Here is a 13,402-nt window from a genome sequence, read left to right as displayed (position 1 = left end):
TTTTGCATATATATGTTTTATAAAAAAAAAAAAATCTGCAATGAGTACTATTACTCAAAGTACATTTTCCTAATCGTACTTAAATACTTTTACTTCAGTAACATTTTTACAGTGTGGTATTAATACTTTTACTCTTGAAGTAAAGAATCTGAATACTTTCCCCCCCCATATGATTCATAATGAACTGAGAACAGGCGATGTATAGATGTGATCATCCTTTTAAATGTGTACATTTCACAAATAAAACCTCCAACATAGAGCCAACAAGTAATGACAAAGTAAATATCATTGGGATTCATATTGCCAGATGTGGAAGCAGTACAGCAAGTATTTACTTAAATAAAAGTTGCAGCATTGAAGTATAAAAACTCATGAGCAATTTCTAATTGTGTTCTTTATATAAAGCTAGGACTTCATGAGAGGCTGAGAAATGTAACATCTTTTTTATTGTTCATGTTAGATTATGATACAACCCTTCATAGGGCTCAACTGCGATGTTGGCAACCACTGCCATGTATAAGTATATTGTTATCAGCAAAAGGATTTCCTGTGTCCGAGTCATGCATTCAGCAGGTCTCGTCTTTAAGGAAAATAGAAGTACAATATGAGATAACTGCCAGAGCAGAGCGTCACTACCAGGCTCACATTATAGCATACAGAGCAACACGCTTACATTTGTTTTCCTTTATTTCACATTATAATCGCCAATTGGCTCAAGTTTAGTGCAACACTTTTATATTTCTTAATCTAAATGAACACAAATATATAAATAGGCATCCCAAAAGGGAGGACAATAAGTCATTTGATATACGCTTACATCTTGGCCCAGACTGACAGACTGATGCTTTAAGCCGGTGTGTGTTGTAGTTCACTTTTCTCCTGTAAAACACGTTCAGCCATAATAATGCATCCCATTGGAGACCTTTCAGCAGCCTCTGAAGCAGCAGGGTCAGACCTCGCTCCCTCCCAGGACACAAACCTTTGTATGTCACAGGTCTGATCAAAGAGCACAGCTGTTGTAAAAAAAAAAAGGAAGGCCACTGAGTTGAGGGCTGAGGCGGTAACTTTCATCTTCTCGCTAACTTAAATACCGACACAAGGTTCCAGTACTTGTCACGATGGATCACTTTATGTGTGCTGCTTTCACAGAATGCACTCAGTTCATCCCTCCCATTATGTTCAGGGGTCTGTGTGTTCATGAAGCGGGGCAGAAACGATGAAGTCCTGCTTGTGTGTGCCGTCACAGTACGGCGGGTTGTTGGTGTGCTTGCAACCACACAACCAAACGGTGCTGTCTTTCTCCGGGGAAAAGCGCAGCGGGGACAGGCCTTGGGCTTTGAATTTGTGGGCTCCATCGCAGAACGGCTGAAAGATAAAGAAGTGGTGAGGAAACCTGTGGGAGGTGTGCTTCAGACAGGGATCACTGAAGATGGAGGCAAAGGAGGAACACACCTGCTTCTTGCTGTGTCCACAGGTGCACCACGAGTAACGCTTTCCACCCAGCAGCTCCACTCTGAGAGGCTTCTTAGAGGGGATGACGGGCTCTGGAGGGAGGGTGGACAGCTGTGGAGAGAAGAGAAGCACATTAGAGATAACTAAGGTTCACATGCTGAAGATGAGGGGTCCTGATTGTCTCATTTTAGAGATTACAATTGTGATACTGACTAAATGTGAATTTAACCAATAATACATTAAATATTATTTTACATCGTTTATTTACAAGGTTTTGTTTGTATTTCATGGTAAAGTCAATGTGCATGATTAAAAAGTACACACGTAGGTATAAACATTTAGTAAAACAAATGAGTACTCTGGAAATGGTTTGAGTAATTAATTTTTAAATACCTAAATACATATTTTCAGGGCTCTGTGGTCTGAACTGGCTGGGTTTAACTGACATCTCCCTAACTCAGTTGTTTTACACCGGATACAAGTGGAATACTAAAACGTTAATAATGTGTTTGAGTCATGGACAACTTCTAGTAGTATTTTAACAAAGTCCTGGTGGACACTCGGGCGTATTCATCAATTGTTGTTTTTTTAATACTTTTCGCCTCATTCTGAAAGAAAGAGGTGAAATGTTCCAACGTGACGGCCGTCTTGGTGTGTGGTGCGAGACGGGAGATGTAGGTCATTGAGCGGTTTCACACAAAAGAATGTGTTACTTCACAGTTTTACGGCACATTTTTCTTTTTTTGACTTTAAAATTGACAAACATCATATGTGTAATTCGTGGCACAATTCAAACGGAATTGAAAGATAATCTTTCTCTCCCATTGACTTCAATACATAATTTTTCCGAAATAAGGTCCCATCAGCGCCACATACACTGAACAAAAATATAAACGCAACACTTTTGTTTTTGCTCCCATTTTTCATGAGATGAACTCAAAGATCTAAAACATTTTCTATATACACAAAATAACTTTCTCTCAAATATTGTTCACAAATCTGAAAAAATCTGTGATAGTGCCGAGATAATCCATCCCACCTCACGGGTGTGGCATATCAAGATGCTGACAGCATGATTATTGCACAGGTGTGCCTTAGGCTGGCCACAATAAAAGGCCACTCTGAAACGTGCAGTTTTATCCCACAGCAAAATGCCACAGATGTGGCAAGTTTTGAGGGAGCGTGCAATTGGCATGCTGACAGCAGGAATGTCCACCAGAGCTGCTGCCCGTGAATTGAATGTTCATTTCTCTACCATAAGCCGTCTCCAAAGGCGTCTCAGAGAATTTGGCAGTACATCCAACCGGCCTCACAACTGCAGACCACGTGTGACCACACCAGCCCAGGACCTCCACATCCAGCATGTTCACCTCCGAGATAGTCTGAGACCAGCCACTCGGACAGCTGCTGCAACCATCGGTTTGCATAACCAAAGAATTTCTGCACAAACGGTCAGAGACCGTCTCAGGGAAGCTCATCTGCATGCTCGTCGTCCTCATCGGGGTCTCGACCTGCCTCCGGTTTGTCGTCGTAACCGACTTCAGTGGGCAAATGCTCACATTCGATGGCGTCTGGCACGTTGGAGAGGTGTTCTCTTCACGGATGAATCCCGGTTTTCACTGTTCAGGGCAGATGGCAGACATCGTGTGTGGCGTCGTGTGGGTGAGCGGTATTCTGATGTCGATGTTGTGAATCGAGTGGCCCATGGTGGTGGTGGGGTTATGGTATGGGCAGGCGTATGTTATGGACGACGAACACAGGTGCATTTTATTGATGGCATTGTGAATGCACAGAGATACCGTGACGAGATCCTGAGGCCCATTGTTGTGCCATTCATCCACGACCATCACCTCATGTTGCAGCATGATAATGCACGGCCCCATGTTGCAAGGATCTGTACACAATTCCTGGAGGCTGAAAACATCCCAGTTCTTGCATGGCCAGCATACTCACCGGACATGTCACCCATTGAGCATGTTTGGGATGCTCTGGATCGGCGTATATGACAGCGTGTTCCAGTTCCTGCCAATATCCAGCAACTTGGCACAGCCATTGACGAGGAGTGGACCAACATTCCACAGGCCACAATCAACAACCTGATCAACTCTATGCGAAGGAGATGTGTTGCACTGCGTGAGGCAAATGGTGGTCACACCAGATACTGACTGGTTTTCGGACCCCCCCAGACCCCCTCAATAAAGCAAAAATGCACATTTCAGAGTGGCCTTTTATTGTGGCCAGCCTAAGGCACACCTGTGTAATAATCATGCTGTCTAATCAGCATCTTGATATGCCACACCTGTGAGGTGGGATGGATTATCTCGGCAAAGGAGAAGTGCTCACTATCACAGAGTTTTTCAGATTTGTGAACAATATTTGAGAGAAATGGTTATTTTGTGTATATAGAAAATGTTATAGATCTTTGAGTTCATCTCATGAAAAATGGGAGCAAAAACAAAAGTGTTGCATTTATATTTTTGTTCAGTGTAAATAGAATTCTATCTATATGGCGCTGGGTCCCATGGAGGTCCACCGGAAGGGGAGGGACTTCGCCTCTATCAGCCTCTAATTACAAACAGCTGTGCAGAGGCTTTCATGTAATACAGTGGGTGGCTCCAATAACTATAGGCTATGCTCTGTTATGACTATGAGTGTTGGCAAGGTCAAAGAGACTATCAGAAAAACGTGCAGTGTTCCTATCTGAAATGTGCTTTGTTCGAATTAAGTTTAAGGTATGCCTTTTAGTTAAATATCTCAACATTGTTCTAAAGTGCTCGTAGGTCGTAGGTTCATAGGTCGAAAGCGATCCAACAAAAAAAAAACTACTTCAGAATAAATAAAGACTATAAATAATTTGAACAAAAGATAGGGGCTAACATTAGCATCTATTTACCTTTGAAGCTGTTATCCATGGATTCCTCAAGGTTAAACTAATCCATTTGTAGTCTATTTTGGTCACCAACGTGTTCATGTTTCCAATGACAGCTGCGGAACTTCAAAGCACCTCAGCTTGCTAGCAAGTGGTAAAATCACGCGAGGTTACAACAGCCGTGATAAGTGACTTTTACGGCACAGCGGCGGGAAATAGAAAATGTAACGGTAACAGATAAATACAAATAAAACAACCCTAAAATAATGCCAGGTATTACAGCTCTCCTAGCCTAGCAGTCGAACCATGGATTTATAGAGCTGACCATGGTTATTTGAGAAATCACTTCCTGTAGAGTCACGTGTTGTTAGTTTGACCAATCAAGAGACGGATATCAGCCTGGCGCAGATTGAATTGATTTAGAAGTCCAAAAAACAAACAATAGCCTACTGTATATATTTATCCATAACACCATGAAAAACAACACAAGTCTCCAAGAGAACACAGGTTTCTTGAGTATTTGTACTAGTATTTCTGGGAATTTTTAGAGCAGTTTACTTTTACATATATATAATATCCAGTTGGCACAAATCACTAGCGATGGCGAGATGAAGCCTTATGAAGCTTTCCAGCCAATTGGTTGGCAAAAGGGTTCATCTCATGAGGCTTCATCATGGGCTTCATTTGAACACAAACCCCCTGTTGGTCAAAGTGTGTAAAACAGGCAGATTGGACATCTCAACAGTGTGCTCTTTCTCATACCGAGTCCCCAATGAGTAAAGCCTTAGAATAACTCTAAACAACGAACATTAAATCATATTTTCATGTTAACAATATTGTTTTTATTCCAGTTGAATGATTGTGATTGAAAAGCCTAAGGAGGCTGGTAAACATTGCAAAGAGGGATTTGTATTCCTTACTAATATTCATAACCATGTTGTAGCCTGAGAAAGGCTAAACCATATCAAAGAATACATTTATTAACTACATTATCTCATTTAGCTGTAACTTTTATAAACAACAACAAAGACGTATTGTTCAGTCGTTGAACCAGGGACCCTGCGGTCATGAGTCAACTGCTTTCCAGCTGAGCCACAGCACACACACTACAGCTCCCTGAAAAACATATGTATTCCTGTATTTATTGATGTTTGTATTCCTACATTTATTTATGCTTGTATCTATTTATACTTATGACATGTTCCGACCTCTATAAGTGAGGGTCTCTCTTGATTCCATCGTGTCACCGGGCCCGGGTACAGGAGGAGTAATATGATTCTTATTATACATCCATGGGTATTATGAGCGTTGTGGTTCAACAGTTCAACCGATCTGAATCGCTTCGTGAAGCAGTCACGTGGTATCGACAGGCAGCGAGGCTTCGTTTGTCATCGATGACGTCACTGGCCCAAAACGATGCAAGCCTCGATACAAGGTTCACAAAGAGCTTCGGGGATTACTCGACACACGCTCCGAAGCCTCGGCGCAATACGTAACATCACTAATACATGTCATTTACTATTGGAATTACTGTTTTCTTGTTACTATGCTATTGAAGACAAGCAAATCAAAGCATGTTTTATTTGGTTATGCATCTGTATATAACATCGGGTTAAATCATATTTTTAAATAACACTTATTTATACGGACATAATAAGTATGAAAAGGACACAATGAGGTAGGACATCACATTTGTACAAAGACTTGTTTTTTTGTTGAGACGAGATTTAGATAGTGACTATTATCCGTTTGATTCTGGTATAGTTGCTGCTCCTTGGCATCCATGCAGACATGTTGGATGCTGCTCATTTAAAGACTCCTTTCACCTTCTTTACTATATCCTGGAAGATGACCCTGAAGTGAGATCCATCGCAGTACGGAGAGTTTTTGGTTTGCTTGCAGGCACACAGCATCACCGTCTGGTCCTTGTCGGGGGTGAAGCGCAAGGGAAGGATGGTCGGAGCTTTTTTAACGTGAGCGCCATCACAGAAAGGCTGGCAGAAAGAGAAAAAGGATGGAGGAAACGGAATGTGTAATCATATTCATATCAATAAGTGTGCAAGTTACTCATGGTTCATGAAAATGTCCAATAAACTTAAATTGATTTTGTGGGACAGGTACAAATAACATTGCAAAATCTTTTGTTGGTATAGCTAAATAATAAATGAGCATTTGGGATAATATAACTACAAAAAGTGAAGTTACTCGTGTACGGAAGTCACGTGACAAATAAGTCAACATTTGTGTTAAAAGAACTACCTAAGTTAATGAACTTAAGTACGGGAGTAACCTTAGTAAACTTTGTGTTAAAATAACTAAGGAAATTACTAAACTTTAATTCGGCAATTCACGTGACAAATTAGTCTATGTTGAAATAATAAATGGCGTCGCTTAGGTATCCAAGTTACATGACAAATAAGTCAACATTTGTGTTGTGTTGCATTTTCACAAACGTGAAATAAACTGAAAATGGATTTAGTTACATATAGCTACAAATAAGTCAAAGTTTGGGTTAAAATAAATATGAAAGTGCCTAACTTATATACGAAAGTCAGGTGGCAAATGTCAGCATTTGTGTACATTATTAACCTAAAAGCTATTCAACATTGTATTAAAAGAATATGGAAGTTTCTGAATGTTAAGTATTGAATTCACATGGCAATAATACAATAAATCACAGTGCAAAACTTTTATGTCCGTATAGCTACAAATAAGAAATTGGGGTAAAAAAAACTACGAACGAGTCCACACTTATGTGCAGAAGTCACAAGACAAATGTGTCCGGCTGGCAGTGTGAGGACACAGACCGGCCAATCATCTGGACCTCAGCAATTGTATTTATTATATCCAATGCAAGGTTGGTGTTTACTGTTTAGTATTGCAAAGTCAGTTTAGCATATTAACTTATTACTTTTTGATTATTCTAATGTGATTTTATATTCTCAAGCACACAATAACAAATGTATTGTACCTTCTTAAGCACCATATTTATGTTACGTTTTTTGCTATACTTTAATCCCAATTTGGGAAATTGGGATTATTTTTAACCAGCCGCCAGTAGGAGTCAGGATTTACTTATATCCATATCTCTTCATGTTGCTCTCAAAGTGCACCAGATTGATGCATCTAACTTCAATATTTAAAATAATAATAATAATAATCTTCCCGGGGGAGCATGCCCTCGGACCCCCCTAGAGGGTGTCAGGTCCACTCCCCATTTATAAAAATAGCACTTTACCACTGCACCCCCTCTAATCTCAGATGCACCCTGAGTCATTTTGTTTAAGTACAGTGAGCCTTTCTAAAACATACAGTAAAGAGACAAACCCACCAGCATTATAGGATATACTATGACTTTGAGCCAAATACTTGTTTTTGGGCTGTATAAAGAAATTGACTTGAAACAGTTGCTGATTTAGAGTACTGGCACCTTTTTTATTCCAATTCAAGCACTGTGTAATATGACTTGATAGCTTTAAACTCAGCACACTGAGCTCTGATTGGTCAGCAGGCAGTGCTTTCACTGAGTTGATCTCCGGGGCAGGTTAGCCGCACAGCATAAGTTACCATGGAGATCTAGCCCGCTAAGAAGAGAATCAGCGTCGTAGGACCGGAAACCCCGAGTTTTCCCTGAAGTTAGCCGGCTAAGTGAAAATCCTGCTTCGTAGTACAGGCCTCAGGTGTGTCGAAAGTTGAAAGCAAAACATGCTCACCTGTTTCTTACTGTGTCCACACGCACACCAGGCGTAGCGCTTCCCAGCAGACACCTTGACCCTGCAGGGCAGCCGGGCTGCAGAGATGGGCAGCTGGGTGGACAGCAGGCAGCTCTGGACCTGCACAACAACCATCACATCAACGCTACAGAGGGACATTCATTTTGTTAGCACACATTTTTATGGTTGTTTATTTGAAATATCACTACCTTGTGGTTTTACACCTCTGCCAACCAGTCAAAGTGCATTTCACATCCATGTCTGTCCTAAAGTTATTACTTCATCCTTTTCATATCAGATCATAGTGGCCTTTAACCACCAGAATCCAATCAGTTTTTTCTTGACTCCAATTAAACTTTTTTTGCCAAAATGCCAAAGGAATTCCCTGAAGATATCGCCTCACCAGAACGAGACAGATGTGAGGTCCCAGTGACTGTGACCTTTCACTCCAAAATCTAATCAGTTCATCCTTTGTTCCAAATGGACAGACAAAGAAACCCAAAAACATTTGCAACCTTGGCTACTTCCAGCGCGGATGCATAAACCAGTTTAAAGAGCCTGTGACACGGTTTTCCCCCATCATCCAAACCCATCAATTTGAGTACATATTGTCCCCTTGAAAACCGTTACTGAACTGATTTTGGATATTTGTACTTTGATAACCATTAGTCTGCCTTCAATGTTGACAATTTTCTGGATCTTCTCGCGGATTCTTCAAGTCCCGCCAAATGATGGGTGACGTCATTGCGGGCACAGCGCTCCAGCTGCACCGTCCAGGATCCCAGCATCTGCATGTAAACCTTTATATATATACAGTGAGATGTAAACGCACGACGGTGCACACAGCAGCAAGCTCAGACAGCGATGACAGGTTAATGTTGAACGTGTCTGAGAGCTCATATGAGGCTGAAGGATCGGTTTATGTTGTATCTGTTAGAAGTTTAGGAATGAGGTGCGTCAATATGGGCGATCATACGGTCATGTAGCCAGTGGTGGAATGGGACTACAAATCATCCCGGGACTCTCGACCGGCCCACTTCGGTACCGCTAGTAAATTGTCAACGGGGGGAGTGGGGGATGTAAAATACAAATATAATGTATAATGTCTGTGTCTTTGACATTAGCGCTGCTAGCCACCTGTGCCCTGTACTACGAAGCCAGTTCAACAGACCCTGGATATGTTTGAGTAACAAACACACTAACAACAAACGAGATCTCGCTAAGCGGTCCGACGACGCTGGTTATCAACTCGGTAAATCAAGCCAGGGTTTCTCTCTCCAGCTGAGAGCGCGTTCACGTCTAAGACACGAGTGGATCTGACTTTAATTACATTTGTCTCGAGTGTTTCGTCAACATAATGTGTTAAATAATACTTCTGCATACAGTCTGTGACACTGTGAGTGTTGCACGGCCAGATGAGGCTGGAGAAGCTGACTCAGATAAGGAAATATATGATATATTATGATATTATATGATCGATGATCTGATTGATGATGTAATATGAATGATAAGTGCGACACGTCGGCGTCTTCTCTGCATACGGCAGTTTAAACTGTATTTCCTTTATCCTGTAATATGACTTGAGAGATTTAAACTCCGCACACTGAGTGGATCTCTTTTCTATAGACGCCGGAGGCGGGCAGCGTCAGGTAAAACAAGTTATTTAGCCTTCTCAAACCTGAGCCTCACGCGCCGCCTATGGGGGATGTGCTAGTTACTTATCCGACCGGCCCACTTCGGTACCGGCCCATCGGGATTCGTCCCGATGGCCAGTCCGCCACTGCACCCAGCCCACGTAAACTGTCAACGGGGGGAGCCTCGCTGCGGGGAAACGGTGGACCTAGTGTCCCGATCGGAGTGGGAATAATAATAATAATCCGTGCATTTTATCCATTAATTTCCCCAACATTGTGGTAAAAAAACACACGTTTAATCCACGTTGGTGTACTACAACTACAAAAAGCATCGGTTTGTTTTCTCATCAGTAAATGCAGACCGGCTCAAACAAACGATTTTTAATCATCATCCTCACTCATCATTTAATGTATCATATGTTCGCCGAATTGACATGAAAGCACTAATAAATGTAGTTTCATCCACTTGAGTTTACAACCACAAAAATAATCGATTTGTTTTTATATCACATCCGACGGGAGGAAATTCAGCAGCTCTCACTCCCGATTTTTAATCCTAATGTAATCATCATCTTCACCACGATCATTTATGTTTATGTCGCCGAATTGACATGAAAGCACTGACAAATATGAATATAATGTAGTCAACTTCATTAAAACGTTATTAACGTGCCTAAACTCAGTAATTCACCATTTCTACGCATGACACAACACACTTTGTCCGTGTTTGGCTCTCGAAGCGTTCCCGCATTGACGTCACTTCCGGCTTCCCCCAAAACTTCAAAATGAGTGAAGGAATTTCCCCGCGATGTTCGAAATTATTGATATTTAACGAAACGGTATCGCTTTTTCTTTTTTAAACTGACGGTTCGAGATTACTAGTAGCCCAATATTTCATTGCACAACAGTTGTTGGGATGGTGTCACAGGCTCTTTAACTAGGCTACTGATAAAAACATAATTTTGACAATTAATACAAAAACACATTTTATTATATTACATTATAACATTACAATGAATTAGTATCTCAAAAATAATAACAACGTGCCTTACAATAAAGTATCTCAACATATTTAGAAGCTTATTTTGAAATGCTACGTTATTATTTAGAGGTTTCTGATTACATTGACGTTATTTTCCCCATCACATAGGCGGAAATGGGATTCCATACACATGCTACCTCGGTAACTCGCTGATAACCTAACATGGTGACAAGCCTTGCCGCACTCCTCTATTGCAGTGGTTCCCAAACGGTGTGCCGCGAGGCAAGTCCGGGTATGCCGTGGGATTTTGTGACAACCATACGTTATTATTGCAATATACAACTACACACAAATAGTTATTTTTAATTTACTATATCAGTACTTTGTAGGTTTATATGTACGTAATCTGCGCGATTTGCGCGTCCACATCTCCACGTGCAGTGCTGCATAAACATGGCTGAGTCAGCGATAACTCTCGAGCGGTGGAGGTATGCCCATTATTTTGAGTTCGTCCGAAGAATAGACAGGAATGTGACGGTGAGGTGCAAACTGTGTCCACGCCAGAAGCTGTTATTCACTGCTGTAAACACCACGCCAAACCTCAACAAACACCTGCAAAGAACACATGCTAAGGTTAAGCTACCGCACACGCTATTTGTTGTTTGTTTATATCACATAGTCTGTTGTTCTTCTTCTTCTCCGTCTTCCGGTTGTTGCCTGTTTTGAATGACAAAAATACACTACCGCCGTCTGCTGGTAAGGAAAGTTATTGCCACTCACGCATGCGCAGTTCGTACGTATTCGGCGAGTAAAGTAACGATTTAAAGTAACTAGTTACTTTATGTAGATAGTAACGAAGTAGTGTAATACATTACTTTAAAAAAAAAGTAATATATTACATTTTTTGTAGTAACGACCCCATCTCTGGAGTTGGCGTTCTCTACTCTGATTTACATGAAGAACAACAGGAGGTCACGGCTCTCTGTTGAACAGGACTTGCGAGTGGCCCTCTCCTCAGTGCCACCAAGGATTAAAACATTCTGCGCGCCCCGACAGGCACATGTATCTCACTAATTTGTAAATAGGCAAAATATTTACAATAGCACATGTTTCAATGCTGATTGATGAAATGTTACATTTATAATTTGTAGTTCAGGACCATGGACAATGCAGCTTCCTTGCATTGACAGTTCTCTGTGCTGAATTTCTACTGAGTTTCCTTTGCCTCATTTTTTATTTTGTGACCGGTCTGGTTTAAATGAGTGTGTTGCTGCTTTGATGAAGCCTAATTTCTGACATATTTCGTTAATAAATATTTCATGAGTAATAGTTGTCTTTGTCACATTTTATTTGGCATTAGTAAATAATTATGCACATTTACAGATATTTTACATGATAGTGATAACACGTGTTATAAGGGCTATTTTGCACAATAGGTGTGCCTTGAGATTTTTACTTGTCCTTTGGTGTGCCTTGGGCACAACAAGTTTGGGAACCACTGCTCTATTGTACTAGCAGGCGTTTCTGTGTTAAAGGTGAGCGATTGAGGGAGTGTCACGTTTTTGGTAACATAGAACAACATTAAAATTCCGGTACAATGTAGGTTTCTCTGAAGTGACGCAGCACTTTTAAATACTCTGCATAATGCGAGTACGGCAGCAAAGATAAAAGGTAAATGAGCTTCTCACATATAGAAAACTAATAAAAAATACTTTAGTTGTGTAGACAGTGATGAAGGCTCACCATGGGAAAAGGTCGTCTTAAGGTCCGCGTGCATCCTCTCCGCATTGCGGTGACTAGAAAGCTGCTCGCGATCATTTCAAGTTTGAGTATTGAAGTCGTAAATCTTCTGCTTTTTACACGGGAGGAGGAATCCCAGACTTTACAGAAAGCTGGAAGGACTTCAGTAAAAGTTACAACATGGCTGCTGCTGGGTCGCTTCACGTGATTGGCTCAGATATTCAGCTCGCGAGCTCAAACCACTCCTTCCCTTCCTTTTTTGAATTTAAGGAATGTATCCGCTGTGCACAAATGTAAAATAAGCGAGAACAACTTAATTACAAGGCATAGTAGTGCCTTGTCCGACTGTAGAATTGTCCGACCGGCCCACTTCGGTAGGCCGACCGGAAAAACTCCCGGTATTCCCAAGGACTTTCCTTGAACTGGCAACCCAGGTGTTGTCCTTAGTGACCCTCACTGATATACTGGATATGACATCAATAAAGTACTTTAGAATGATCAATACAGTTTTTAGTTATTAGCCCTTTATTAGGGGCTGCTACCTGTTCTCCACCCTATTTACACCACAGAGCTGATCTGAAATCTGTGTAAATTAAGAAACAAGCTAGAATTGAGTCTTGAAACAGAATGTATGTAAATACTTTTTTTTATATGACTTTGTCTATGAAAAGATGTGAACTCACTGAGTTACAATTACAATATATAAATATTCTTGTATATTAGAGGTTCATCAGCCATATTTAATAAACCATTGGCCATCCTTATAGTAGTATATTATTTACTGTTCCCCAATAATTCAGGTTATACTAGTAATATTTTTATTTTATTATTTATTTCATGAAATATTATTTAGACTTTTTTTTTTAATCAGGAACTGAAGTCATTTGTTAAATAGGTTGGAATAATTAGCATTATTTCAAAACTATAAATTGACAATTGATTTTGCTTTGGTTTAACAGTATTGTTCATCTTTCATTTTAACAGTTAATGTTTTTACGTACTGTTAATTTTA

General features: G+C 40.7%; 2 protein-coding genes across 4 annotated transcripts; both read right to left on the bottom strand.

Moving 5' to 3' along the window:
• Positions 1-200: 200 nt before the first annotated feature.
• On the bottom strand, positions 201-4,667 carry LOC117455782 (CDGSH iron-sulfur domain-containing protein 3, mitochondrial-like). 2 transcript variants are annotated; one of them, XM_034095363.2, is made up of 3 exons: positions 4,346-4,667; positions 1,453-1,563; positions 201-1,365 (listed from the first exon to the last, which is right to left on the bottom strand). In XM_034095363.2, the coding sequence occupies exons 1-3, from the start codon at positions 4,421-4,423 to the stop codon at positions 1,180-1,182; spliced, it is 375 nt and encodes a 124-aa protein (XP_033951254.1). In that variant the 5' UTR covers positions 4,424-4,667; the 3' UTR covers positions 201-1,179. The 2 variants fall into 2 exon arrangements, with proteins under 2 accessions (XP_033951254.1, XP_033951246.1); XM_034095355.2 differs by having other exon boundaries at positions 201-1,563.
• Positions 4,668-5,556: 889 nt separating this feature from the next.
• On the bottom strand, positions 5,557-12,804 carry LOC117454375 (CDGSH iron-sulfur domain-containing protein 3, mitochondrial-like). 2 transcript variants are annotated; one of them, XM_034093607.2, is made up of 3 exons: positions 12,394-12,804; positions 8,035-8,179; positions 5,557-6,315 (listed from the first exon to the last, which is right to left on the bottom strand). In XM_034093607.2, exons 2-3 carry the CDS (start codon positions 8,167-8,169, stop codon positions 6,127-6,129), a joined length of 324 nt encoding a protein of 107 aa, XP_033949498.1. In that variant the 5' UTR covers positions 8,170-8,179; positions 12,394-12,804; the 3' UTR covers positions 5,557-6,126. The 2 variants fall into 2 exon arrangements, with proteins under 2 accessions (XP_033949498.1, XP_033949491.1); XM_034093600.2 differs by having other exon boundaries at positions 8,035-8,154.
• Between the last annotated feature and the right edge of the window lie 598 nt (positions 12,805-13,402).

The sequence above is a fragment of the Pseudochaenichthys georgianus genome, chromosome 1 (assembly GCF_902827115.2).
Source record: "Pseudochaenichthys georgianus chromosome 1, fPseGeo1.2, whole genome shotgun sequence".
Lineage (NCBI taxonomy): Eukaryota > Metazoa > Chordata > Actinopteri > Perciformes > Channichthyidae > Pseudochaenichthys > Pseudochaenichthys georgianus.
Note: the sequence above shows the minus strand (reverse complement) of the source record. Positions and strands in the feature narration are given on the sequence as shown.

Excerpts from the sequence above, each read along its gene's own strand:
- LOC117454375 (XM_034093600.2), bottom strand. The coding sequence starts at position 12,468 with ATGATCGCGAGCAGCTTTCTAGTCACCGCAATGCGGAGAGGATGCACG. Across the intron at positions 8,155-12,393 it reads TAAGACGACCTTTTCCCATG|GTCCAGAGCTGCCTGCTGTC; the intron begins GTGAGCCTTCAT and ends GTTGTTGTGCAG. Across the intron at positions 6,316-8,034 it reads GTGGACACAGTAAGAAACAG|CCTTTCTGTGATGGCGCTCA; the intron begins GTGAGCATGTTT and ends TCTTTCTGCCAG.
- LOC117455782 (XM_034095355.2), bottom strand. The coding sequence starts at position 4,423 with ATGAACACGTTGGTGACCAAAATAGACTACAAATGGATTAGTTTAACC. Across the intron at positions 1,564-4,345 it reads CATGGATAACAGCTTCAAAG|CTGTCCACCCTCCCTCCAGA; the intron begins GTAAATAGATGC and ends TTCTCTCCACAG.